The sequence below is a fragment of the Physeter macrocephalus genome, chromosome 16, assembly GCF_002837175.3.
Source record: "Physeter macrocephalus isolate SW-GA chromosome 16, ASM283717v5, whole genome shotgun sequence".
NCBI lineage: Eukaryota > Metazoa > Chordata > Mammalia > Artiodactyla > Physeteridae > Physeter > Physeter macrocephalus.
In genome coordinates this window covers 70192593-70217917 of record NC_041229.1, presented here as the reverse complement: position 1 = coordinate 70217917, position 25325 = coordinate 70192593, and the positions used below count along the sequence as shown (strand labels likewise).

At 35.4% G+C, this 25325-nt stretch overlaps 1 protein-coding gene across 12 annotated transcripts in view; it reads right to left on the bottom strand.

Moving 5' to 3' along the window:
* Window positions 1-25325, bottom strand: part of LOC102980368 (transcription factor SOX-6) — a 297561-nt gene that overhangs the window by 138335 nt on the left and 133901 nt on the right. For 9 of the 12 annotated variants that reach the window (XM_028500833.2, XM_028500838.2, XM_028500835.2 and 6 more), the window contains one exon: window positions 2579-2702. In XM_028500833.2, the coding sequence (XP_028356634.1) occupies window positions 2579-2702 (124 nt within the window). The remainder of the gene's footprint in view (window positions 1-2578; window positions 2703-25325) is intronic. The other 3 variants (XM_055078765.1, XM_055078766.1, XM_028500842.2) reach the window with 1 other exon arrangement.

Genomic DNA, 25325 nt, shown 5'->3' with positions numbered 1-25325 from the left:
AATCATTAGAGAAATGTAAATCAAAACTACAAGGAGGTATCACCTCACACCGGTCAGAATGGCCATCATCAAAAAATCTACAAAAAATAAATGCTGGAGAGGGTGTGGAGAAAAGGGAACCCTCTTGCACTGTTGGTGGGGATGTAAACTGATACAGCCACTATGCAGAACAAAATGGAAGTTCCTTAAAAAACTAAGAATAGAACTACCATACGACCCAGCAATCCCAGTACTGGACATATAGCCTGACAAAACCATAATTCAAAAAGAGTCATGTACCACAATATTCACTGCAGTTCTATTTACAATAGCCAGGACGTGGATGCAACCTAAGTATCCCTCGACAGATGAATGGATAAAAAAGATGTGTCACATATATACAATGGAATATTACTCAGCCTTTAAAAGAAATGAAATTGAGTTATTTGTAGTGAGGTGGATGGACGTAGAGACTGTCATACAGAGTGAAGTAAGTCAGAAAGAGAAAAACAAATACCATATGCTAACACATATATATGGAATCTAAAAAAAAAAAAGGTTCTGAAGAACCTAGGGGCAGGACAGGAATAAAGATGTAGATGTAGAGAATGGACTTGAGGGCACAGGGAGGGGGAAGGGTAAGCTGGGATGAAGTGAGAGAGTGGCATGGACATATATATACACCACCAAATGTAAAATAGATAGCTAGTGGAAAGCAGCCACATAGCACAGGGAGATCAGCTCAGTGTTTTGTGTCCACCTAATGGGGGGGGATAGGGAGGTGGGAGGGAGACGCAAGAGGGAGGAGATATGGGGATATATGTATATGTATAGCTGATTCACTTTGTTATACATCAGAAACTAACATACCACTGTAAAGCAATTATACTGCAATAAAGATGTTAAAAAACAAGAAAACAGTATTATTGTCTTAACAAAATTACATAACATGTCAATTACGTTGATATCTGTGTCTAGAAGAAAATAAGGCCCATAACCTGATTTTGAAATGTGGAGAATTTTAAATTTAAAAACATGGAAATTAAATAGTTTCCACATACAGTTCATTTAAAAGGTTTCCAAAACTGGTGTAGGGATAACAACTCAGATTCAGGTTAAACCAGTAAACTTAGTTTACACCAACATTCCGAAGGAAGTCAAGGTGAAGAAAGTTCAAAACTACTTCTAGAGATCAGAGAAGAAGTGAACCACTGCACTGACAGAAAGATATTCTCCGACAAAATATTATCCTGTCCTTAATATGGACACTAATTTCACAGAATATAACTTGCTCTAAAAATTCTGCTGTAGAAAAATCAACTTTTAACTTTGAGTAACAATTTTCTTTCACTGTGGTGTACAAAAAACGTTGCTAATCCTAGTTTTGACTGCTTTATATCTGAGGAATTTTTAAAGTCAGTCCTTAAATTAGCCAATCGCTTAAGATCTCTATTCTTTGAATAATTTGGGTTTTGACACAGACATCTTTCCTTTCCTCACAAGAAAGGGGGTTTTCTACCAAAAAGCATAAGAGTAATTGATGGCAAAAACTAGATGTTAAAACCCACTAGGTTTGTTTTTATGCTATTTAGTAACATGCCTTACAGAGAATTTTAGTACAGTGATTTATACTTTATTATTGCTTTAAGCATATTACAATACCTTTGTTCACTTTATAAACCCATACACAAAGAAACCGCTGCAGTCAGTCAGATTTGTTGTACTCAGACTGGGTGGTTAATATAATCAGGTTAATATGTTAAAAAGAACTTGGCACAGAAATTATTAATGAGTAGAACAAGGTCACTACTTCTGAGCTGAGGTCAGTTACAAAGAATGCACAAATGAAATTCAGGTTGACTTTTTATTTACTTGACTATCTTCTTACATTGGATTCCTTTGGCAACATATCTTTAAACATTTAAAGCCCTGTTTACAAGGATGCTCTGAAAGAAGCTTCAAACCATTATGCCCCTAATTGAATTCCCCAGGAGTCCAGTAAACTCAGAGGAATAAAGAAAAATCATAACATTTGCTAAATCATCTCAAAACATACTTCACTGCAAGGTTATATGTCCTGTTTTTTGAGGTTCAAAGATGAATAAGAAAATACACTGAATGCTTCATTATTTAGACTAAAATAAAAAAGAATTTTACCCGTTAGTAGCAAGCTAATTAAATCAGTCCAGTTTTAACTCTTCTTCCAAGAGAAATCAGACAACAAACAATAATAGCATTTTATACTGTATGCGACCACTCTCCTAGAGTATAAAATCTCTCAGGAGGAGCAAAGTATCTTTAACCAAAGACAGTAAAGGTATGAGAGAGAGCTGACAAAAATTTGTAGTCCTGAGGGAAAGTAGCATTTTATCTGTGAATTCAGAACAAACTCAAGTGGAAGAAGAGAAAGTAAAAGTTTTTAGCAACCAATTCGGTTATTAACATGCCCCCTTCACAATTCTAATTTTACTTTAAAATAGCTTTTATGATCTTTTTATTCTTAGTTCCTTCATATGCTTCTGAGCTTGTTGTGATTACTAAGCAAAAACATATGGATCTTTAGCATTCCCAAAAGAATGTTAAATCCCTTTCTACTTACCTGGTTTGTATGTTATTCCAGGGGGGAAGAGGAATCCCTGTTGGGCAGCAGCAGCTGCTGCCAGGGTCCGCTGGTCATGTGGAAAAATTGGGATCATGAGCGGAGGCATGTGACCCTGAACCTGCTAAACAGAAGAGAGCCTATGATCAGACAGAGAGCAAATGTATGCCAAGGAGTATTTGCTTTCCACCCCTGGTGGTGTGCTGGTACCCAAACAGCCACCCACTTCTAACCTCATTCCAAATCTGCTCCCTGAGAAAAATTCAGGCTAAATTCACCAAATCCCTTTCAGATTCCACTGGTACACCAAGGACATAACCTCATTGTGAACTTGCCTCATCCCTGCTTCCACTAAATTGTAGTTAATGGTTATCTTCTATCTTGACTTGTTTTCCTTTTATTTTCTTTCTTTTTTTAAAACAAAGAACTAGAAGAAATGTTTTCTTCTGTCACCTTACAATGTTGAAAGGTTTTGCCCTTTCACCTGCTTTGCATTCTGTACTTTATTTTGAAAGTAGTACTTAGTATCTTTGGTCAGAAAGTAATGTCTAATTGTTATATATTCCAAAAGCTGTAGCTCCCCAGTTTAGGTATCTTATTTCAAAGCCTCGCTGCATTATGTTAAACATATAGCTCTTCAGATTTAAGGCTACTACATCTTGGCTCCCAATTAAACTAATATTCTTTGCCATCCACACCTCAATGTAACACATAAATTGCTTGTCTGGCTAAGCAGTTTTACAGCTTTATGCACTACCATGTAGCTGAGTAATTATGGAGTTGTATTCAGAGAGCACTTCATAATAAATCCTACTGTATCAAATTTCATTTGACCTCAATAAATGTATCAAAGAGCACAAAAATGCAAAACAGAAAATCTTCACTCTATATCAGTATTTGTATTCCATATAAAGAAAATAAGAACTATGACAGAATCATGTCTGTGAAAATCACATTTTAATTTCCTAGCTGCCTCCCTTACTCTATGCATGCTGCCCTGATTCCAACAGCATCACAGGAAGGTTCTGTGCTGGCTTTTAGGGCATGATTTTATAAATTAAACTATAGGACTTTTGTTATTTAAAGATCAAAACTAGGATGTACTATGAGAAATGATCTTTAAGTTCAAACTGGGTCTTTGCCCTCCTTACTAGTATAAAAGAGCTGCATTATATCCTGTTTAAGATACAAACCTTTCCCAGTAATTCTACCAACCCCAAACTCTTCCCCTGTTTAAATTCCTAAATCTTCTCTTTAGGCAAAATTCCATATACTGGCTGATGACCCTGTTTAAATAGCACCAACTTGCCTTGTCCTGTCCCTGTTCCCTCCACAGCCAGGGACATAGTGCAAAAATGTTCCTGTGGTAGGTCTAAGAGGTTTCATTTCCCAACAGTTTCTCTCTAGGGAAAGCCCTAAGATGTGGGTTAATAAAGGGCAGCAAAAAATAAATACAGTATTTTTCAGAATTCATTTCTCAGGAAAATCAACTTATAATAAAAAGGTCTTTGTGCAATTACTACCTTGCCAGTGGGGCGTGAAAGAAACTAGCTTTGGGCAGCTATTTCTTCCATTTTAGCTGAGGTAAGCCCAAGTTTTGTACATTAGAGTACCAACTTAGCCTGCTTAAACTGGAGCTGATCCCCTAGCGCCCAGGTCTTGCCTTTAACCCTGAAGAAAAGCACTAGGTTTGCTGTTCAACTCCAGCTTGTTGTGACCTGATGCAAACCTGAGATGTCAAAGATGACAGCACTGTTCTATGTCAGAAAATTAAAAAATGATATTTTTGTGGGTGACTATTGTGCACTGCAAGAGTATATCAAAGGAAATCACTTCATTTACTTCTAGAAATATGGTCCTAGCATGTACCCAGAACATAGCACAGATGCTTCACATTCTAAAGAAAGGAAATAAGAAACTGAGGAGTCTAGGTATCAAATTTATTTATTCTTTCCTTCTTTCATTTAACAAATATTTATTAAGTTATTATTATGTGTGGATCTTGAAAAGTAGCTGGAAAAATGGGGGCTATTTTGCTTGGGAGAGAGAAGATATATGCTTATGTTCAAATCTTTGAAAGAATTATGTATGGAAGAAGAACCAGATTAAGTCTGAGCAGTTACAAAGGGCAGATCTAGGCTCAAAAGAAAGAGATTTTAGGGAAGTTGAATGCAAAGAATTTTCTAATAATGAGCTATTCAATAATCACTATGATTAAAGAGGTTGTGTGTGCCATTTCCCAAGAGGTGGTCAAGTAAAGGCTGTATACTCATCTGTTAGAGATACTTTAAAGGATATGCATAACTAAAACCCTGATTAGATAATGACCTATAGTGCCTTTTCAACTTTATAATTCTATGATTGTTTAAAAATCAACATTAGGAAGATAATGGCATATAGTCATTCCTTTACTCATTCATTCAACACATTTTTATTCAGAATCTACTATGCCTACAAAGGCTTTGCTGTCAAATGAATCTGAGCCATTTCTTTGGCTGTGTGATCTTGAGCAGTTACTTAGCCTTCCTGAGTCTATTTCCTCATGTAAAAATCAAAGCTAATGATACTACCTTACATGGTTGTCGTAAGGATTAAATAAACAAGAAAAGTAACGCTTGTGGCACAGTGACTGGCATATAATAGGCACTAAGTAAATGTTAGATCCTTGCTTTTATCTTATATAGTTTGCAATTCAGTACTAGAAAATTATCAAATTACTGATAAAACAAGAAACAGTGGATCTTAACCCATAACTCTACTTCAAAAAAAGAAAACATGAGCCAAATAAATAATTCAGTTTGGCAGGCAGAGGCTTGTTTGTTCTTAGCAGACCCATGCCTCACAGAGCATTATCCCATCCCAAATATCCAGAAAACCAAGAAAAAGAAGGTGGGATTAAAAAGCTCATTTGAAGATGTAATTTGGGATCTTTAGTGTTATTCATTAAACAGCATCTTCGAAAGAAAACATAATTTTATTTTTACATTGGTGCCCAAGCTCTTCAGATCTTAAGACAACATAAAGGGATCAATGGCAATTAGGCATCAGACCTTAATTATTGAAACTTTGTGTCTGAAGATACTTCCTTTGCAACTAGCTACGCACATGAGAAAATTAAGTAGGCCACCTAAGGTCATTTTTTAAAAAACTTTTAATTTTATGTTTTATTTTATGTTGGAGTATAGCTGATTAACAATGTTGTGATAGTTTCAGGTGCACAGCAAAGCAAGTCAGCCATACGTATACATGTATCCATTCTCCCCCAGACTCCCCCCCGATCCAGGCTGCCACATAACATTGCGCAGAGTTCCCTGTGCTATATAGTAGGTCCTAAGGTCATTTTTAATGCCAAAGAGCTGTAGGTGCTTCATATTAACAAAAGCTGTAAGAATTTAGGGACGCTCTTTTCTGTCCATCACCCTCTACAAGGTAGGATATTTTAGAAAGTTTCAATGTTAACTATTAGGTAAGAGGCAGTTTCAACAAACTGAGGTACAAAGTAAATAAGGAGGGGGACAGAAGGCATTGTGAAAGCAATGATAATGATGGAATCACAGAGTTGAAATGGAGTTTAGAGTTTATCTAACCTAGTAGTTCTCAAAGTGTGGTACCTGACCAGCAGCACTGGCAGCATCTAACTTCAAAAAGCAAATTATCAGGGCTTCCCTGGTGGCGCAGTGGTTGGGGGTCTGCCTGCCAATGCAGGGGTAGCGGGTTCGTGCCCCGGTCCAGGAGGATCCCGCGTGCCACGGAGCGACTAGGCCCGTGGGCCGTGGCCACTGGGCCTGCGCATCCGGAGCCTGTGCTCCGCAGCGGGATAGGCTGCGGCAGTGAGAGGCCCAAGTACCGCAAAAAAAAAAAAAAAAAAAAAAGCAACTTATCAGACTCCATCCCAGACCTATGAATCAGAAACTCTGGAGGTTGGGTCCAACAATCTAAAATTTAGACTAAAATTTAATCCAGAGAAGTGATTCTCAAACTTCTATGGACTTCAGAATCAACCAGAGGGCTTATTAAAACAAAAATTGTTCGACCCCACACTCAGAGTCCCTGAATCAGTAGATCTGAGGTGGAAACCTGATAGTGTACTATTCTAACAAGTTCCCACGTGAAGCTAGTTAGTGCTGTTGGTCCAGGGACCATTCTCTGAGAATCATTAATCCAATTCAACCCTCACAATATACACATAGGGTACCAGGTGGCTTAGAAAAGGTAAGGCTCTCACTGTCATAGGCAGTGTGGCGGTCACACTGCCTATGACAGAGCTGGATCTAGAATCCAGAACTGCTAATCACCCTGTCCAGTGCTTTTTCCATTATATCACATGGACTTCATTGATAGAAAAGAGAGAAATCATGTGTGTACACTCTTTGTATAGAGAAAATCTGGGGGGCTGCAACTGAAAATAATTTTATATTTCAGAGGTGTGTCTCTGGAGGTAACTGGGAGTATAGATATTATGTTGTTCAGTTTTAGTCTGTTCCTTCTCTCTTATTTTATATGCAGAATATTTGATCTCGAATCTATGGTCATTAATTCCAGTTAATTCACTAGCAATAATCATTTAGCTCCAAATGATAAAATTGCCCTTAACTCATTTTAAGTAAAATAATAATATGAAAACTCAAAATGCCCTTTATTAAATGCAAGCCAAAATATCCAGTAGCCAGTTAGAATACAGGCTGAGAGATGATGTAAAGTTCCTCTTTTATCTCTAATTACAGAAATCATCATCATCATCATCATCACAGCAACTAATATTTTCCAGTATTTCCTATATGCCAAGCACTGGGAAGTGATTTACATGCTCTATCTCATTTAATTCTCAAAACTTTGTGAGGTACCTACTGTTATTATCCTCATTTATTTAATGACAAAGACAAAACCATGAGTGGTTAGGTAACTTAGTCAATTAAAAAGTGGTAGAGCCAAGATTCAAGGTCAGGTATGTCAGGCTCAAAGTCTATACTTTTAAGTACTATATTATATTAATCATAAAGTTATCTTTTGCTAAACAGACCTAAATGAGATAAGGAATATAATTCTTTGTGATAACAATTATTTGATTGAAAGTTTTATAAATATAATTGTAAATTTACATGTGGCTGTAACAAATAATACAGAAAGATCCCACGTTCACTTAACTCAGTTTCCCCCAATGGTAACATCTTGAAAAATTACAGAACAATATTACAACCAGGGCACTGACATTGATACAACCCAAAAATCTTATTCAGATTTCACCAGTGGGATACCATTTAAAAGAACTTATGTGTCTTAAAAACTAGCAAGGGTAACGAAGGTCTAGGAATAATTACGACTGCTATCTTTCATACAAAGCTCACCAGTATGACCCAGTGCAAATAATGTGAGTGGAAATCATGAATTAAAGCAACAATTTCTCCTTTCATAGCTTTCGATTTATTTTACTTACTAGATTATTGGTTGAAGGTGGGACAAAAATGGAAAGCAAGGGCAAGGTGTGAGGGAGAGGTAAGGAAAGAGGGCTTGGTGGCCACACAAGAATCACATAAATATCCAAAATATTTTTCTTCTATGGAAATTGCAAATTAAGTTTACCGCACTGCATGTCAGTGCCTAAGGCAGATAAAGAATTTTGAAAATACAGAAAAGCCCCACCCTGCTCTGAAGAATGTAAGCCTGCCTTTCCTCTTCCTTCCCATCATCCTATTTTCCCATTTGGTGACGTGCCAGGAAAGGCAGTCACATTGTAAACAGCAACCTTCAAAAATCTTTTACTAAAGAATAAGAAATAATAGAATTCCCCTCACTCCATCAAAGAGTGACCAGTCTCCACATGTCTTTTCCAGGAAGTTATCAAAATTTCAAATAGCATCTTCTTTTCTTGAAAGCATAGTTTTCCCTTAGCCCAAATTCAGAGAGTCTTTAATTATCCCATAGGTAAAAGTAAAACTGATTTTGTTAATGTAAAGAGTAAAACAATGTGACCAAAAATAATCTCTGAGCATGAAACTGCATTATTTTTATTGCTTTGGAAGTCAGCACTAACTGACAGGGTATGTAAGTTGAATGACTAATGAGAAACCAGGAACCCCACCATAGGTGAAGCCTAGTCAGTGTATCAGGAAAGAAACAAACTGTATCCCTCAAAGCACAACTGTCCATTAATTCTAAACTTCCACAATACTGGACCAAAGCATTTCCCTTCTGCAGAGGGTAGGGAACACATTCTTGATCAAATAGGCTACATGCCCAGAAATTTTAATTACTACGGTGTTCCTCACATCTTTCAGACAATCAAGACAGCAGCAGATGCACGTGAAACACTTAGGTTCTGACTCTTCCTATTCATAAAACAGCATTGTTGCATCAACACTTATGCCCTTTGTTTTCTCTGTGCTAAGTTGTTGATGATGCCATTTTTTGCCATCTGCCCCAGAGCTTCATTAAAGATACATGAATGGGCTAACTGGCCTGATATCTTGTGAGGAACAGGTGCTATTGTTTGTCCCTGAAGACTTGCACTAAAGATATGACTCAGAATACTTGAGAAAGAGCATCTGCAGCAGTCAGTCAGAGAGCAACTTGGCAGAGACCTGGCTACGTGCTAATATGCAGAGTGACACTCGGGGGGCTCATTTTCTTTCATGAGGATTATTTAACTTTTCTTAGTGATAGGAAACAAGTAGTTATTGAAAATCATGAACATATTAATGTCTATTACTAAGTTAAAGACAGTGAGCAAGTGAAGATCTTTTTAATGCCTTATTTCTAGAAAATCATTCCTCATGTGATTTAATTGGATAAAGCTTCTTTAATCTGTTGGAAGGAATGTTTCCAACATTTGTAAATCATGACAGAGGGAGGGAAAGACAGAGACAGAAAATACAGAGAGAGAGAGAGAGCCATCAGAGAGGGAGACGCAGGGCATACAAACAGAAAGGGGCGGGGGTAGGGGTGGGGGTGGAATTTCCTTAAAGGCCCTATTCTTTATTGCAAAGAATAGCTGAGTCATTTGCATAAAGTGTTACCATTATAAAAGCTGCAGTGTCTAGAGTGAAAGAAATAAAGTCCCCAGAACCTTACATGAAAAGGCTTCAAGGTCATGGAGGTATCTTCTTACTGCCAAAAAATGCATGCCAGATCTCAGTTAATTCTGGAGAGTTAGGAGGGAAAAGGTCTCATTTGATAGGATAAATTAGTGCTTTAACACAAACCTTTTAGTTTCAAAACTTTTTTTTTTTTTTGTCGAAAATGTTAAGACTCTGCTTTGCCCTGACTTAAAAAGCAAAATAATGCAGTGGTCAACATTTTGACCTTCTCTTGGTTGACCATAGTTTGAAGTATACTACGGAACTTTGTATACAGCCTACCTGACTATTCTCTACTTGTTTCAATTCATTAATCATCTCTTACCAAGTAAACTGAGTGTGCTGAATGGCCTGTGACATTTATATTTCTATCCACCCCATTGTTCTTATCACAGGGCTAAGAATATAGTAGGCATTTTGTGTCAACTAATCAACGTGAGAACTATCAAGGACTTAAGAACTGGTTTTCTGAGCACTAATTTCCATAGGGTAGTATTATTGTTAATACAACTGCAAAAAGTATAGAGCTGTAGTTGTTCTCATTAAAGAAGAGAATTCAAGAATGACTTTTAAATAAATCTTGATATCACTTTGTCTGCTTTTCATTTGTCTTATTTAGCAAATCTCTGGCTGCTATAGCTAATGGAGGATTGCAAATCCTTGCTTGTAGGGAATCCAGCTAGCTCTAGCAGGAGAATAATCACACTGAAATTTTATCAGCAGCAATTCTGGGACACAAATTTTCTGAGTATTTAAGAACACAGAGTCCAATCTTCCCAGATATTTTCCACCAACATCCAATGGATAATCATTGTACAAATAATGTAAGAAAAAGATCCTGTAGCTAGTGGGAAGCAGCCGCACAGCACAGGGAGATCAGTTCTGTGCTTTGTGACCACCTAGAGGGGTTGGATAGGGAGGGTGGGAGGGAGATGCAAGAGGGACGGGATGTGGGGATATATGTATACGTATAGCTGATTCACTTTGTGATACAGCAGAAACTAACACAACATTATAAAGCAATTAACTCCAATAAAGATGTTAAAAAAAAAAGATGCTGTTTTGTTTGTTTTTGTTTGTTTGTTGAAGGCAAGATGTTTTCTCTCTCTCAAACTCCCACAAGGATAATATACAAAACACTTTGTTACCATTGTTAACATTCATCTTTAATATAATTCAATTTCTTCCTAGAATTTTGTATATTGCTGCCACCACTCTTTTCAAAATCTTCACTAAAGGGCCAGGAAAAACCCTGAAAAGGTAGAACAAACTCAAGATATTGCAGTTTAAAGGCATCCTTTTAAAAAACTCAGGCTTTAGTCTTTCAAAGTCACATGTTTTAGTTTGAACATTAATGAAGAACTACCTTTACGTTTGTAATATGTATTTTTCTGTATGTATATTCTACTTAAATGAAAAGTTAATTTTAAGAAAAATGGAAAATAGCTTCAGTAGTTTACTTGTCTTTACTAATTTACACTATTAAATACATCTAATAAAATATCTAAAATATTCATAGGAAAAATGGAGACGATACATATTGTCACTAGCTTCACTATGTCCCCACCCTCACTACCAAGAGTAAGACATGGAAGCAAAGCAACTCCTTTTTTAGGTTGGTCTTTCAGATAGCTATTTCAAATCCACTTCACAGTCTAGTACTTTCCAGCTCCCTTCCTTGGTTATGCAGGAGAGAAATGATCATTGAGAGTAGGAGTACAATCGCTCCGTTTATCAGGTCAATAGCACATTTAAAAAATCTCCTTTAGGTATATATTCAGAGAGAAATGTTAATGGCCCTGAAAGGGCCAGTCCTGTCCTTTGTGTTAACACCTTTTTATATTCTCAGCATACTGTATACACTCTGTTCTATTTGTATTGTCTAAAAGGGACAAATATCTCATTAATCCACCAGGATCATCAGTAGTCAAACGTCACTACTTTATCTCTCATTCATTTGTACATGTTCTGTTTAAATACTGAATTTTCAAAGAAAAGAACATGGATTTAGTACTAATGTAATCATGATTCCTAGCATCTCTTACTTATTTGTCTCCTTACTCCCTGAAATAAAGAGCTCCACACGTACAAAATGACCTCTTAGGCCTCTAAGAGGCATGTTACTCTGTAAGGGAAGTCAGTAGTGCCTGTCTTCATTCAAATAGTCAACAGCCTTTCACTGAGCACCTAGCACCATCTGCCCGGTACTATGCTGAGTACTAGGAATAAAAAGATGCCTAAGAGAAGTCCATAGCTTTATTTTATCAGGTAGCAGTGTTAAGTTTGTTTTCACTTACATAGTAGTAGAAATCATCCAGTTTGTCAGCTTACTTTGGAATAGGCTCAACAGAGAAAGGAAAGATTTGCTTAAAAAGGAAAATAAATTACAACAAAAATTCCATTACGTATCTTTCCATAGTCTTCCTATAGTCTAAAACCAAGAAAAATTTTGAGAGTATTTATGAGGACAAAAGTCAGATTACTTCATAAAATGGATGACAAATGTTAATTAAATTGTGTTTAAATTATCTTACTATGCTTTAAGAAACTCTCACCAGGAGGGAAGTAGGATGTCCTGGCCATAAAGAAATTAATAAAACATGTTATGCAAAAGTAAAATTTATGATTCATTTGGAATTAGATATGTACCACCTTTTCAATCCATACAAATGCATAATCTTGTCAATTAAATATTATTGTTAAGGTCTAGTAGTATGTTAAAATCACTTTAAAGTGCAACTAAGGAAAATTCATGTGTGTTTATTACTCCTTAAGGATCTATTAGTGGGTATTTTATTCAGATTTGTGCAGTAAAATCTGCATAAACTCAGCATATTGTTATCCCCATGTGTGCATTTGTTTGGTTAAAGCAGAACAGCAAATCTCAATTTTTGCAACTTCTGAAAAAGTCAAGAGAACTAAAACAGTCTTAATTTTAATCAGATACAAACAGTTATCACTACAGAAGTGAAGAGTTGACTATTATGCAAATAGTCTCAGTTAGTGGTCACCAGGCCATCACAGAAGACTGAGCTAGTCAATTATTTTAGATATTTCCAAAGACTAGTGAAGATGAATGTTTCTTATTCCACCCTGTCTTATTTCCACAGAAGTATGAAACATATTAGAGACTAATGATTGTTGTTCTCAGATGGAAACCCCATTAAATACACAATGATCAAAGTGTTTTGCCAAGATGGAAATTAATTTTTTTTAAATTCTGTATAAATGCCACATAAATATAGCAACATTTGTGAAGAATGTGGCATTCCTTTGTTTCTAACAACCAAATTCAGATATAAAGCTTTCACAAACTTTTGACCTGTAATGAAGGCAATCTGGCTTTTACCCCTGAAGTATTTTACACAGCCTTATTCTGTTAGCAATGACCAGAGTTCAATTATTAAATTCCTCCTCCAGAAATGCAGGTTTACCTCTTAAACTACAGATTTTGTTAAAATTATGCACAAGCAACTTAAAGGCAGGGACTTTGTATCTTAGTAAAAATCCCTCTCTTGTACAGAGTAGGGACTCAACAAATATTTGTAACATAAATGCATTAAAGAACTTTCATTGTCTGTCATTTTAAAACTAAACTACAATAATTTTGATAATTTTTAGATCTTCTGAATCAATCTGAAGTCCTTTTATCATTTGAAATCCTCAAATGGAGGCAATATCGAGAAATCGAGAAATATACCTCTGCTTCAAACATACTTCATTACAGCGATCTTTTCTTTTGGCATGCCACAGTCTGACTTTGAAGTCCACTAGTTGGTAAGAAAATATAAAAATTGATTTTGTTCATTTATTTGAAGATATTTTTAATGACTGAGCTCTCCTAGTATATCTGTTAAAATTCTTCTATAGTATAATTTAGAGATGCCTCTAAGCTTCTTTAATAATTTCATCATCATCAGTTATAATCCTTAACTGACGGAAATAAGCTGTTCTCATAAGAAGAGCCAGAAATACAGTTTTCCAAAATAATTTTAAAAATGTTTGTTTTATCACAGTGGGCTGGTTATGCAATATAGAATGAATGACAGATAAACATTTAAGCATCATCTATCGTGGAGAGTAGAAACAGTTTCTTTCTTAAGCTAGGGCTAAGAAACATAAACTCTGAACAAAACATAAATGAGATGTCTAAACTATTGACAGCTGGGTGCCAGCCATGGCAAGATAACCCTCCCTGGAAATATCAATGAGAGACCTTGCCCGTATATGTTCAGGGGGGCAGGATGCAGAGAGGTAAAGTAAGGTGATCTTTATAGGAAATAAACACTGAGTAAAGGCATAAATAGTGACTATGGCCACAAATCAAATAGCCTTCAGGTGTTTACTCTTTATTATACTCTAGCCTTTTCAGAGCAAAAAGTTAATAACATGGAACTTTAATTCATTTTGGAATGTAATCTACAACTCTTGCCCCGCCCTCAGCATGCACACTTACACACATACACACACTCATTCACACACACTCACACATACTTCTACACTTGCTACGCCAACTAAATGCACAAGTATGTCAACACTGAAGCTGGTATAAGGATAAGCTAACATGTTGATTCAAAAAGAGCAATTTTATTTTTATATTTTAATTTAGTACTATGTTCATATTAAATAACTTAGATACAATAAAGCAATGTTCCTATTAAAGAAGGTAAGGTCCAAACTCCCGAGCCTGGGCTGGCAGTGAAATCACTCTATAACATATTCTTCACAAACCTCTCAAACCTCTTTCCTACTACCCTTTACCCTCTTTCTCCTCTTGCTTTCAATAGCTTCTAAGCTTCTGTGCATGACACTTTTCTCACTTACCATGTAGAATGATCTTTCCTTTCCCCTTTGCCGTCCCAAACCTGACCTACCCTTCAAAGTGCAGCTCAAAACTCCTCTATGAAAATTCCCCAAGTATAAATTTCTTTCCCTCTGTCAAAATTTACACTGCATACACTGTGTTGAATTATTTAATGGTTTTCAGTTCAATATTTGACACCATTCTAGGCACTGGGGACACAGAAGTAGAGAAAATTTCCTACCATTATCTCCTAGGGAAGACAGACAACATACAAATGAATGTAGTATGTATGTATGTGTGTGTATACACACATCCATGAGCAAATATATATTAAATATAATAAATGCTAGTTGATAATAGATGCTATGAAGAAAAATAAAGTAAGATAAAGAGAGTATGAGGGGTAGAACGTGGGAAGCAGGAGGTAGTCAGTAGGGAGTAGAAAGGACTATTTTGGATAGGGGTGGTCAAAAAAGGCTTCTCTGAGGAGACAATATAGCTCAGGGTTAAATGACCTAAAGTTGCATGAGATCTGATTTAGGTTGATAAACATCACTCTGGTTGCTGTGAGAAAATTTGACTTTATTAGGGCCAGAATGAAAGCAGAGAGACCAGTTTAGAAACTACCTCAACAGTCCAAAAGTGGGGATAACAGTGAACTTTTTCCATTTTATATATCTCTCTGCTCAAGCAGAAGGAAGACATCTTGCAGACAGATTCTTAGCATGCTACTAGGACAGTGCCTCCAAATATGAAAGGCAAAAAGTCATTATCTGACTGATTATCCTACTGATTAACTAACTGACTAAAACAGACCTGTCCAGTGATTTCATAAGACAAGAAGCATAGCACTTTCAAGCACTTGCACCTTTTTATGCCCATAGGGGAGAAGAGTATAAGAAATTGAAACCTAAGTGGCTACTGCTGAATCGCTATAATTCTTTTCCCCAAATAGTATGTCTGAATAAAATTTTAAGCAGCCGAGAAGCTTATTGACAAAAACTAAAAATGTAAATCCTTACTTCAGTCTCTGTGTGGGAAAAATAGGAATATTTTAAATGACATTCAAGCTACCTATGAGAAAAAAAAATCAACTGTTGGTAAAGATCAGAAGAGTAGAAAATTTAATATATGCAAACTGACTCAAAACACTGGTTAAATTAAACTTCTCTTGCTTTTTTTCTTTTGGTAGTTGAGACTAATGTTATATTTGCCAAATGAAATGCAATTTACAATACAGAGTCAGATGCTGCAGCAATTCACCTCAAATAATATTCTTTGCTGTTACAAAGAACAATAGGCCAATAGCATAATTTGAATGATTAGTAATAACTCATGTAATCACAGCTGAAAGGGAATAGAAACTCAAGCCCAAAACGAAACAAAATGGTCCACTCAGGTCAATTAAAAAAAAAACAAAAAAAACCCAGAACTCCAAATGGAAAATGATCATATTGAATTTTCCACACATTCTTTCGGTACGCGGGCGTCCCACTGTTGTGGCCTCTCCCGTTGCGGAGCGCAGGCTCAGCGGCCATGGCTCACGGGCCTAGCCGCTCTGCGGCATGTGGGATCTCCCCGGACCGGGGCACGAACCCGTATCCCCAGCATCGGCAGGCGGACTCTCAACCACTGCACCACCAGGGAAGCCCTCCACACATTCTCAAAATAAAGAAACCCTACTAAGAAATTCTAATATTCCTTTGTCCTAGATTCTAATATATTAAATTTTTACTTTACTCCATCTAAAACAGAGTATTACATAGCCCTTGATGACAATTCTTAATGTTAGACAAATAAAAAAGATACAGGGGCATTATATGTCTTAGATTTAAAGGTAGATACAATATAAAATCTTAGCCAATCTTCACGGGCCTAGCCGCTCTGCGGCATGTGGGATCTCCCCGGACCGGGGCACGAACCCGTATCCCCAGCATCGGCAGGCGGACTCTCAACCACTGCACCACCAGGGAAGCCCTCCACACATTCTCAAAATAAAGAAACCCTACTAAGAAATTCTAATATTCCTTTGTCCTAGATTCTAATATATTAAATTTTTACTTTACTCCATCTAAAACAGAGTATTACATAGCCCTTGATGACAATTCTTAATGTTAGACAAATAAAAAAGATACAGGGGCATTATATGTCTTAGATTTAAAGGTAGATACAATATAAAATCTTAGCCAATCTTCTGTACCATGAAAAACACAAAAGTAGTATTAAGACAGGTTTGTCCTAATCACAAGATGTTAAGAAAGGAAAAAAGAGAAAAGGGAAGGGAAGGGAAGAGAAGGGAAGGAAAGGGAAGGGAAGGGAAAGGAAGAAAAGAAGAATATGAAAGGAAAGATAGAAAGCAAAGAAGGAAGAGAAGAAGGGAAGAATCAAGCAAGCAACAAGCAAGCAAGGATACTGTAGGCTTTTTAAAAAATTAGTTCTGGGGCTTCCCTGGTGGCGCAGTGGTTGAGAATCCGCCTGCCGATGCAGGGGACACGGGTTCGTGCCCCGGTCCGGGAGGATCCCACGTGCCGCGGAGTGGCTGGGCCCGTGAGCCATGTTAGTTCTGTCTTTTAAATCCACAATTTTGACCTGATTACTGCCTACTCTGTTCCTTACACATCGCAAATGTCAACTTCCAACCCCCGTGTTACAGTTAACCTTACAAAAATTTTGTGAAGATCAAATGATATAAGTAAAAAGCTCTTGCAAAATGAAAAATGCTATAAAAACTTTTATTAAAATTTAATTATAAAAATTAAGACACATATATTCATTTTTAAATTTGAGAACTCATGAGCTACTTATGAAAAATGCTATAAAAACTTTTATTTATTAAAAATTATAAAAATTAATTAAGACACATATATTCATTTTTAAATTTGAGAACTCATGAGCTACTTTATATTGAAATTTAAACTGAAAATTGAAAAGCTGTAGATTTAGGGTGCTGACCAAGTAAATATAAATGCAAGGACCAACCAATTCCTGAGTGTGCCCTACTAGTAGCCAGCCATTCATGACTTAGGAGACATAGGTCTCATTATAATATTATAATAATTTGACTGAATGTAGATAGACATTTTCTCCAAACCAACTTGACCAATTTTAAGACAGTTCAACTTAACTTTATAAATTTCGGTGGGTAAGAAAGTGAAACAAGGAGAGAAACAGAACCGCCTTTGCATCCCCAACCCCGCAAAAAAGAAAAATATATGTCCCATGATATGTGAGTCACATGGTAAAGTATCTATCCATAGATTTAATTTTTTTTTTTTTTTTTTTTTTGCGGTACGCGGGCCTCTCACTGTTGTGGCCTCTCCCGTTGCGGAGCACAGGCTCCGGATGCACAGGCTCAGCGGCCATGGCTCACGGGCCCAGCCGCTCCGCGGCATGTGGGATCTTCCCGGACCGGGGCACGAACCCGCGTCCCCTGCATCGGCAGGCGGACTCTCAACCACTGCACCACCAGGGAAGCCCCATAGATTTAATTTTTGACTTTAGTTTGGGTTAAAACTTGAATTCCTAAAAATGTAGTTACAAATTTGTGAGCAGGCATTTTCCTTAACCCTACTATCGCATCCACAAGGATCTAGAATAATGGTGATCAAAGATATGGATATTTATTTTTAGTTCCAAATGACAATTCCCAAATATGAATGACACAAAGCCCAGCTTTGAGTCTCTTCAACTCTTCTCAATTTAACAATATAAAAGGTCAGTTTAGCTCCTTTAAAACTGCACTATGATTGTATTTTCCATGGTAGAACAAGGCGTTGAATCTACATAGACATTATCAGCCAATAACAATAGGTCTTTGTCCAGCTGTGACTACTTCCCTCCTCTACAACCAGTTCTTATCTGGACCAGGAAATGCCTGTTTTAACTGACAGGTAGGAGATTAAATCTACAGCTGCTGAAACACAATCTCAGCTCTGTTAGATAGGCTTTCATTGAAAAGCACTACAAACACATAATTTGTTTATGTTGTACCAGCAATCTCTGACAAAGCAGACTGTCTAGCTGAGACAAATGTGGTTAAACCCATTTATTGTATTATTTCTGCTACACAGAACAAGCTCTTAAAACACAGAAACTAGACAAGGCACAAAGCTCTAGCTGTCTAAAGAAATCAAGAAGAGATGACTTCTTGTTACACTAGCCCCTTTTATACAGAAAGCATGTTCTCCCCTGGAAAACATCTATTCCATTTTTATTTTAAGTGGGTGGTTCAATTATGTTTATGTTTTCAGTTTTTGAAGTTTCTTTTGTTGCTTCCAGCATAAACAGGCATAAAATCACCTAATCACTAAATGTCTCTAGATTTAAGAACACGATGAATATTTATAGCAAGTGCTATATCACCCCTTCAAAAAAATACCCATAATGATAAATTCTAATGACAATTGACCCTCTTTCAATATTTATTGCAAATTCTGATAATGTTATTCGACTTCTTTATTTCACTTGATGTAAAAATAGCTTTGCAACTTATAAAGAATATTAATAGCAGTTTCTTTAAAATTAAGGAGTCATGAACAGAGATACCTAATTTTATAAAATAAATGTCAAGGGGGGAGGTTTTAACAACAACAGCAACAATAAAATCTGCTAGTTACGTGGCCATAAATTACTTGCTCCAGGTTAATAATAATAAGTAGAAATAAATTTTTTAATTTTATATCTAAAATTTATTCTTTAGGTATACTCATTCAACTCTAGCTAGCATTCTGAGTATACTGTATATACATAAACTGTAAAATTAGTAAAACTAAAGATTAAGGTCTATATCTACCTTCACTAAATCCTAAAAGTTATAATCAATGATAATGAAACAACAGATGGTACACAATATGGTTTAAAAATAAGAAAACAGATGCTGTAACTCAAACTTGTCAAAAATTTTTAGGAAGAGTAGCATAATAAAGATTATAAAACTATATTTGAAATATGGCCAAAGGATTATGGTTAGCCACTCTCAAACATGTCACCATTCCCTAAAATCTTATTTTATTTTTCCTTAATCATCATCATAAAACAGGCAAGTGAGAAAATAATCTTCCAAGTTGGAACATATGGGCCACTTGGAACTCAGTTAGTCTTAAAATACAGAAAGTATGCAATAAACTAGCTGAATCCATGGGGTCTCCCTCAAACAGCATGGATAATGAGGGGAATCCATAACAGACATAAACAAACCCAGAAAGATGTCTAGACCCCACATCATTATGTATGATATATGCCCAAGATATATGGGCATACATTTGAATGTTCAAGTTCAAACTTGGCTTCTATTAGACTGATTCAGTCACAGCATGGGGTTTCTTTAATAAACAAACCTTACTTTTAGAAAATATTGGAGACTCAAATCATGTATTATGCCCCAGCTAGTTAAAGATGTGGTGCTCTAAAACCCTATATCCCTTGAAGCTTTCTTACAACAGACTGTAAATAATAAAGGAAAACTACATCTAGAAAAACATATAGAAGTCTTAGATTTTTGCATTACAAGTTGGGAGCAGATACTACACAAAGCTAACATTTCAACTGATTTTTAAACCCCCATTAAAAATTAGAAATGAGTTGAACAATGTGGGCCTTAGTTTTTTATTTTCCATGATTCTGAATAATGTTGAATGCCTTCAGATAAAAGATGTAACCAGTTATTTATTTCACTACAATAAGTTCTTTGCCATACTTGATATATATACACATGTATAATATAAATAGCTTTACTTCACTTTAGGATCAGACTTTAGAAACAGAATGGTCTTAGAAACCCATTTTTCCAATACTTTCATTTTAAACATAAATATAATAAGGCCCAGGAAGGAGAAGTGATGTGTCAAGGTCACAAAATTTGAGAATGGCTAAGCCAAAGTTAAAAACAAGGTCTTTACTCCAAGTGTGCTGATTTCACAAAATTATAAAATCAGAGATTTTTAGGAATGGAAATAAGATTTAGAAACTATGTAATCCAGTGATTCTCACCTGGACAAGGAGTTCTGGTGAGCTTTTTCAAAAATACATATGCTCTCTCCTTCCTTGACAAGTACTACTGATCAGGCCTAACTACCCCATTTTATAGAAGATACGACAGGATAATGTGACTTCTGCATGGCAGCATAACTAGTTAAAATCAGCTAAGATTCGGAACTAGATCTAATTCCCAGTTCAGGAATTTTCATTTTTCTTTCCTCATTTTCTTTCTGTCTCCTTTAAGGTAAAACCTAAATATAAATATACCCTTTCTGTTCTCAACTTTGGTCTAAATATTTTTTCTTAAACATAAATTTACATCATGTGACAGAGGATGAAAACAAATCTCAATCTTCTACAAAGACATTCTGGCACAGTAACTCTGATAATTGTCTCTCTTCCTCTTTTCACCCACTGTACAACCTTCAAGTTTGTATGACTGTGACATACATTAAAATCAATCATGTATTATTCTTTTTTTCTTAAGGTAGTGAAACCATAAACTCCTCTGAGAAGAGAATCATAACTTCTTCTCTCATATTCCTCACAATATACAGAACACAAAGACAGCTTTTAGCAAAATATAAATTGAGTTATCTGTTTGCAAAATATAAATTGAGTTATTTTTCCGAAGGTCAGGGTATTAGTTTTAAAAAGCATAAAAGTAGATTGACTAAGTAGAATGCAACAGTATATAAAAAGGATAATAAATCATGACCAAGTAAAGTTTATTTTGGGAATGCAAAGTTGTTTTAACATTTCAAAATCAATCATTATAATTCATCATTAAAAGAGAACAAAGTAGGAAAAACATGATCATTTCAACAGATGCAGAAAAAGCATTTGCAAAAAATTACTATTCATTCATGATAAATACTTTCAGCAAATTTGAATCAAAGGGAACTTCTTCAATCTGATTAAAGGTATATTTGAAAAACCTACAGCTAACATTGTCATCAATGGCGAAAGTCTCCCTGTTTTCTACCTAAGGCAAAAATGTCTGCTCTCACCATTTCTATTCAATATTGTACTGGATTTCCTAGCCAGTGCAATAAGCAAAGGAAAAGAAATCAAATGAACATAGATTGGAAATAAATAAGTGAAATTGTTTTTAGCTACAGAAAATATGATCATGACCATAGAAAACCTTAAGGAATCTAAAAGAATAACCTACCAGAACTAATAAGTAAATCAAGCAAAGTCACAACATACAAGGTCAATAACAAAAATCACTTGTCTTTCTTGGTTTTAGCAATATCCTTCTGGATATATCTCCGCAGGCAAGGGAAACAAAAGCAAAAATAAACACATGAGATTACATTAAGTTAAAAATCTTCCACACAGCAAATGAAACTGTCAACAAAACAAAAAGACAATTTAACAAATGGGGGAAGATATCTGCAAATCATATATCTGATAAGGGGTTACATCCAAAATATAAAATACACAACTCAACAACAACAACAAAAACAAACAGCCTGATTAAAAAATGGGCATAGAATATGAATAGGCATTTTTCCAAAGAAGATATACAGATGGTTAACAGGCACATGAAAAGATGTTCAGCATCACTAATTACTAGGGAAATGCAAATCAAAACCATAATGAGATATTACCTCATACCTGTCAGAATGGCTATTACCAAAAAGATGACAAATAACAAGTGTTGTAGAGGATGTAGAGAAAAGGGAATCCTCATACACTACTGGTGGGAATGTAAATTGGTGTAACCACTATGAAAAACAGTATGGAGATTCCACAAAAAATTAAGAGTAGAACTACCATATGATACAAGTATTCACTATTCCATTTCTGGATATTTATCTGAAGAATACAAAAACATTAATTCAAAAAGATACATGCACCCCTATGTTCACTGCAGCATCATTTATAATAACCAAGATATGGAAACAACCTAAGTGCCTACTGATGGATGAATGGATAAAGAAGATGTGGTATAAATATGATGGAATATTACTCAGCCATAAAAAAGATGAAATCTTGCCATTTGCAACAACATGGATGGACCTTGCGGGTATTACGCTAAGTGAAATAAGTCAGACAGAGAAAGACAAATACTGTATGATTTCACTCACATATGGAATATTTTAAAAAATGAAAAATAAAACAAAACAAACACATAGATATGGAGAACTGAGCAGTGGTTACCAGAGAGGAAGGGGAGGTAGGGAGAGGACAAAATGGGTCAATTGCATGGTGATGGAAGCTAAACTCTTAGGAGTGAGCAAGCTAAACTTTTGGGGGTGAGCAAGCTGTAGTGTATACAGAAGTCAAAATATAATGTTGTACACATGAAATCAATATAATTTTATAAGCCAATATTACCTCAATTTAAAAAAGAACGAAAAAAAGATTTGTGGAAAGAAAATGATTTGGAGGGTGGGCAAAATGGGTGAAGGGAGTCACAAGGTACAAACTTACAGTTATAAAATAAACAAGTCCTGGGGATGTAATGTACACCATGGTGACTATAGCTAATACTGTACTGCATATTTGAAAGTTGCTGAGACAGTTGATTTTAAAAGTTCCCATCACAAGAAAAAAAATTTGTCATTATGTTTCTTGATGGATGCTAACTAGATTTATTGTGGTGATCATTTCACAATATTTACAAACATCAAATCATTATGTTGTATACCCAAAACTAATACAATGTTATATGTCAATTATATGTCAATTTAAAAAAGACTTAAAAAATCACTTGTCTTTCTATATACTAAACTAGAATAAACAATTAGAAAAGGCAATTTTTAAAAAACTATTTACATTAGCACAAAAAATAAAATACTTAGAAAAACATAACCAAAGTATACAAGGCCTCTACACTGAAAGCTATAAAAATATTGCAAAAGGAAAATTTTAAAATACCAGAAAGAATGGAGTGGAATTGGAATGGAAGCCTTCATGGAATGGTAGTCTCAATACTGTTACAATAGCAGTTCTCCCCAAATCAATGTAGAGACTCAATGCAATCTCAATTAAAATCCCGAAGGACATTTTGAAGATAGTGTCAAACTGATTCTAAAATTTATATGGAAAAAAATAGCCAAAACAATTTTGAAAAAGGAAAACAAAACTGGAGAACTATCATAAGATTTCAAGGCTTATTATAATGCTACAATAATCAATTAGGGTAGTATTGGCATAAGGATATACATGTAAGTAAATAAAATAGAATACAGAGCTCAGAAGGAAATCCACACGTGAATTTCACAATGATGCCAACATAATTCAATGGGGAAAGGATAGTCTCTTAAACAGCTTTTGCTAGAAATGGATATCAGTGTGGGGGAATATAAACCTAGACCTTTATCTGACAGCAAACACAAAATTTAACTAAAAATGGATTAAGACCTAAATGTATAAGCTAAAACTAGAAAACTTCTAGAAGTAAACATAGGAGAAAATCTTTGTAATACTGTATTAGGTAAATATTTAAAAAACAGAACACAAACACATGAACCAGAAAAGAAAACAAAAAAGATAAATGTCATCAAAATTATAAACTTTGATCTTTCAAAGACACTGTTAAAAAGACAAAAAAGCAAGTCACACACAAAAATACATGAATGGCCAGTAAGTACACAAGAGGACTTACTGGCCATTATCTATATCACCAATCATCAGAGAAATGAATAACAAAACCACAATGTGATACCCCTAAAACCCACTGGAATGGTTAAAATTAAAAAAATTAACAATACCAAGTGTTGATGAGGATGCAGAACAACTGGAACTCTCATTCTGGAATTCCCGTTGCTGGTGGGAATTAAAAATGATACAGCCACTTTCCTATAAAGGTAAACATGCAATTTCTATATAGCCCAGCAATCAATCCACTCAGATATATATACAAGAAAAATGAAAATATATGTCTACATCACACTTGTAACATTATTCATAATACTGTAGCCAATAACGGGAATCAATCCAATATCCATTAACTGGTCAAATTATGATATGTCCATTCTGTGGAATACTACTTAGCAATATAAAGAAATGAAATATAGATAGATCCAGTACCATGAAAGAATCTAAAAATCATGCTAAATGAAAGAAATTGAACATAAAACAGTAAGTACTATATGATTCCATTTATATGAAATTCTAGAAAAGGAGAAATTATAGTGACAGAAAGCAGATCAATAAATGGACCCAGAATGTCACAAAGGGGATCTGACTGCAAAGGGACATGAGGAAACTTTTCAAGGCTAAAAAGTTGTATTTGGCTGTACACAATTTCCAGAATTCATCAAACACTTAAATTTTATTGTATGCATTCTCGTCACTCTTATTCAACATAGTTTTGGAAGTTCTAGCCACAGCAATCAGAGAAGAAAAAGAAATAAAAGGAATCCAAATCGAAAAGAAGAAGTAAAGCTGTCACTGTTTGCAGATGACATGATACTATACATAGAGAATCCTAAGGAGGCTACCAGAAAACTACTAGAGCTAATCAATGAATTTGGTAAAGTAGCAGGATACAAAATTAATGCACAGAAATCTCTGGCATTCTTATACACTAAGGATGAAAAATCTGAGAGTGAAATTAAGAAAACACTCCCATTTACCACGGCAACAAAAAGAATAAAATATCTAGGAATAAACCTACCTAAGGAGACAAAAAACTTCTATGCAGAAAACTAAAAGTCGCTGATGAAAGAAATTAAAGATGATACAAATAGGTGGAGAAATATACCATGTTCTTGGATTGGAAGAATCAACATTGTGAAAATGACTCTACTACCCAAAGCAATCTACAGATTCAATGCAATCCCTATCAAACTACCACTAGCATTTTTTACAGAACTAGAAAAAAAAATTTCACAATTTGTATGGAAACACAAAAGACCCCAAATAGCAAAAGCAATCT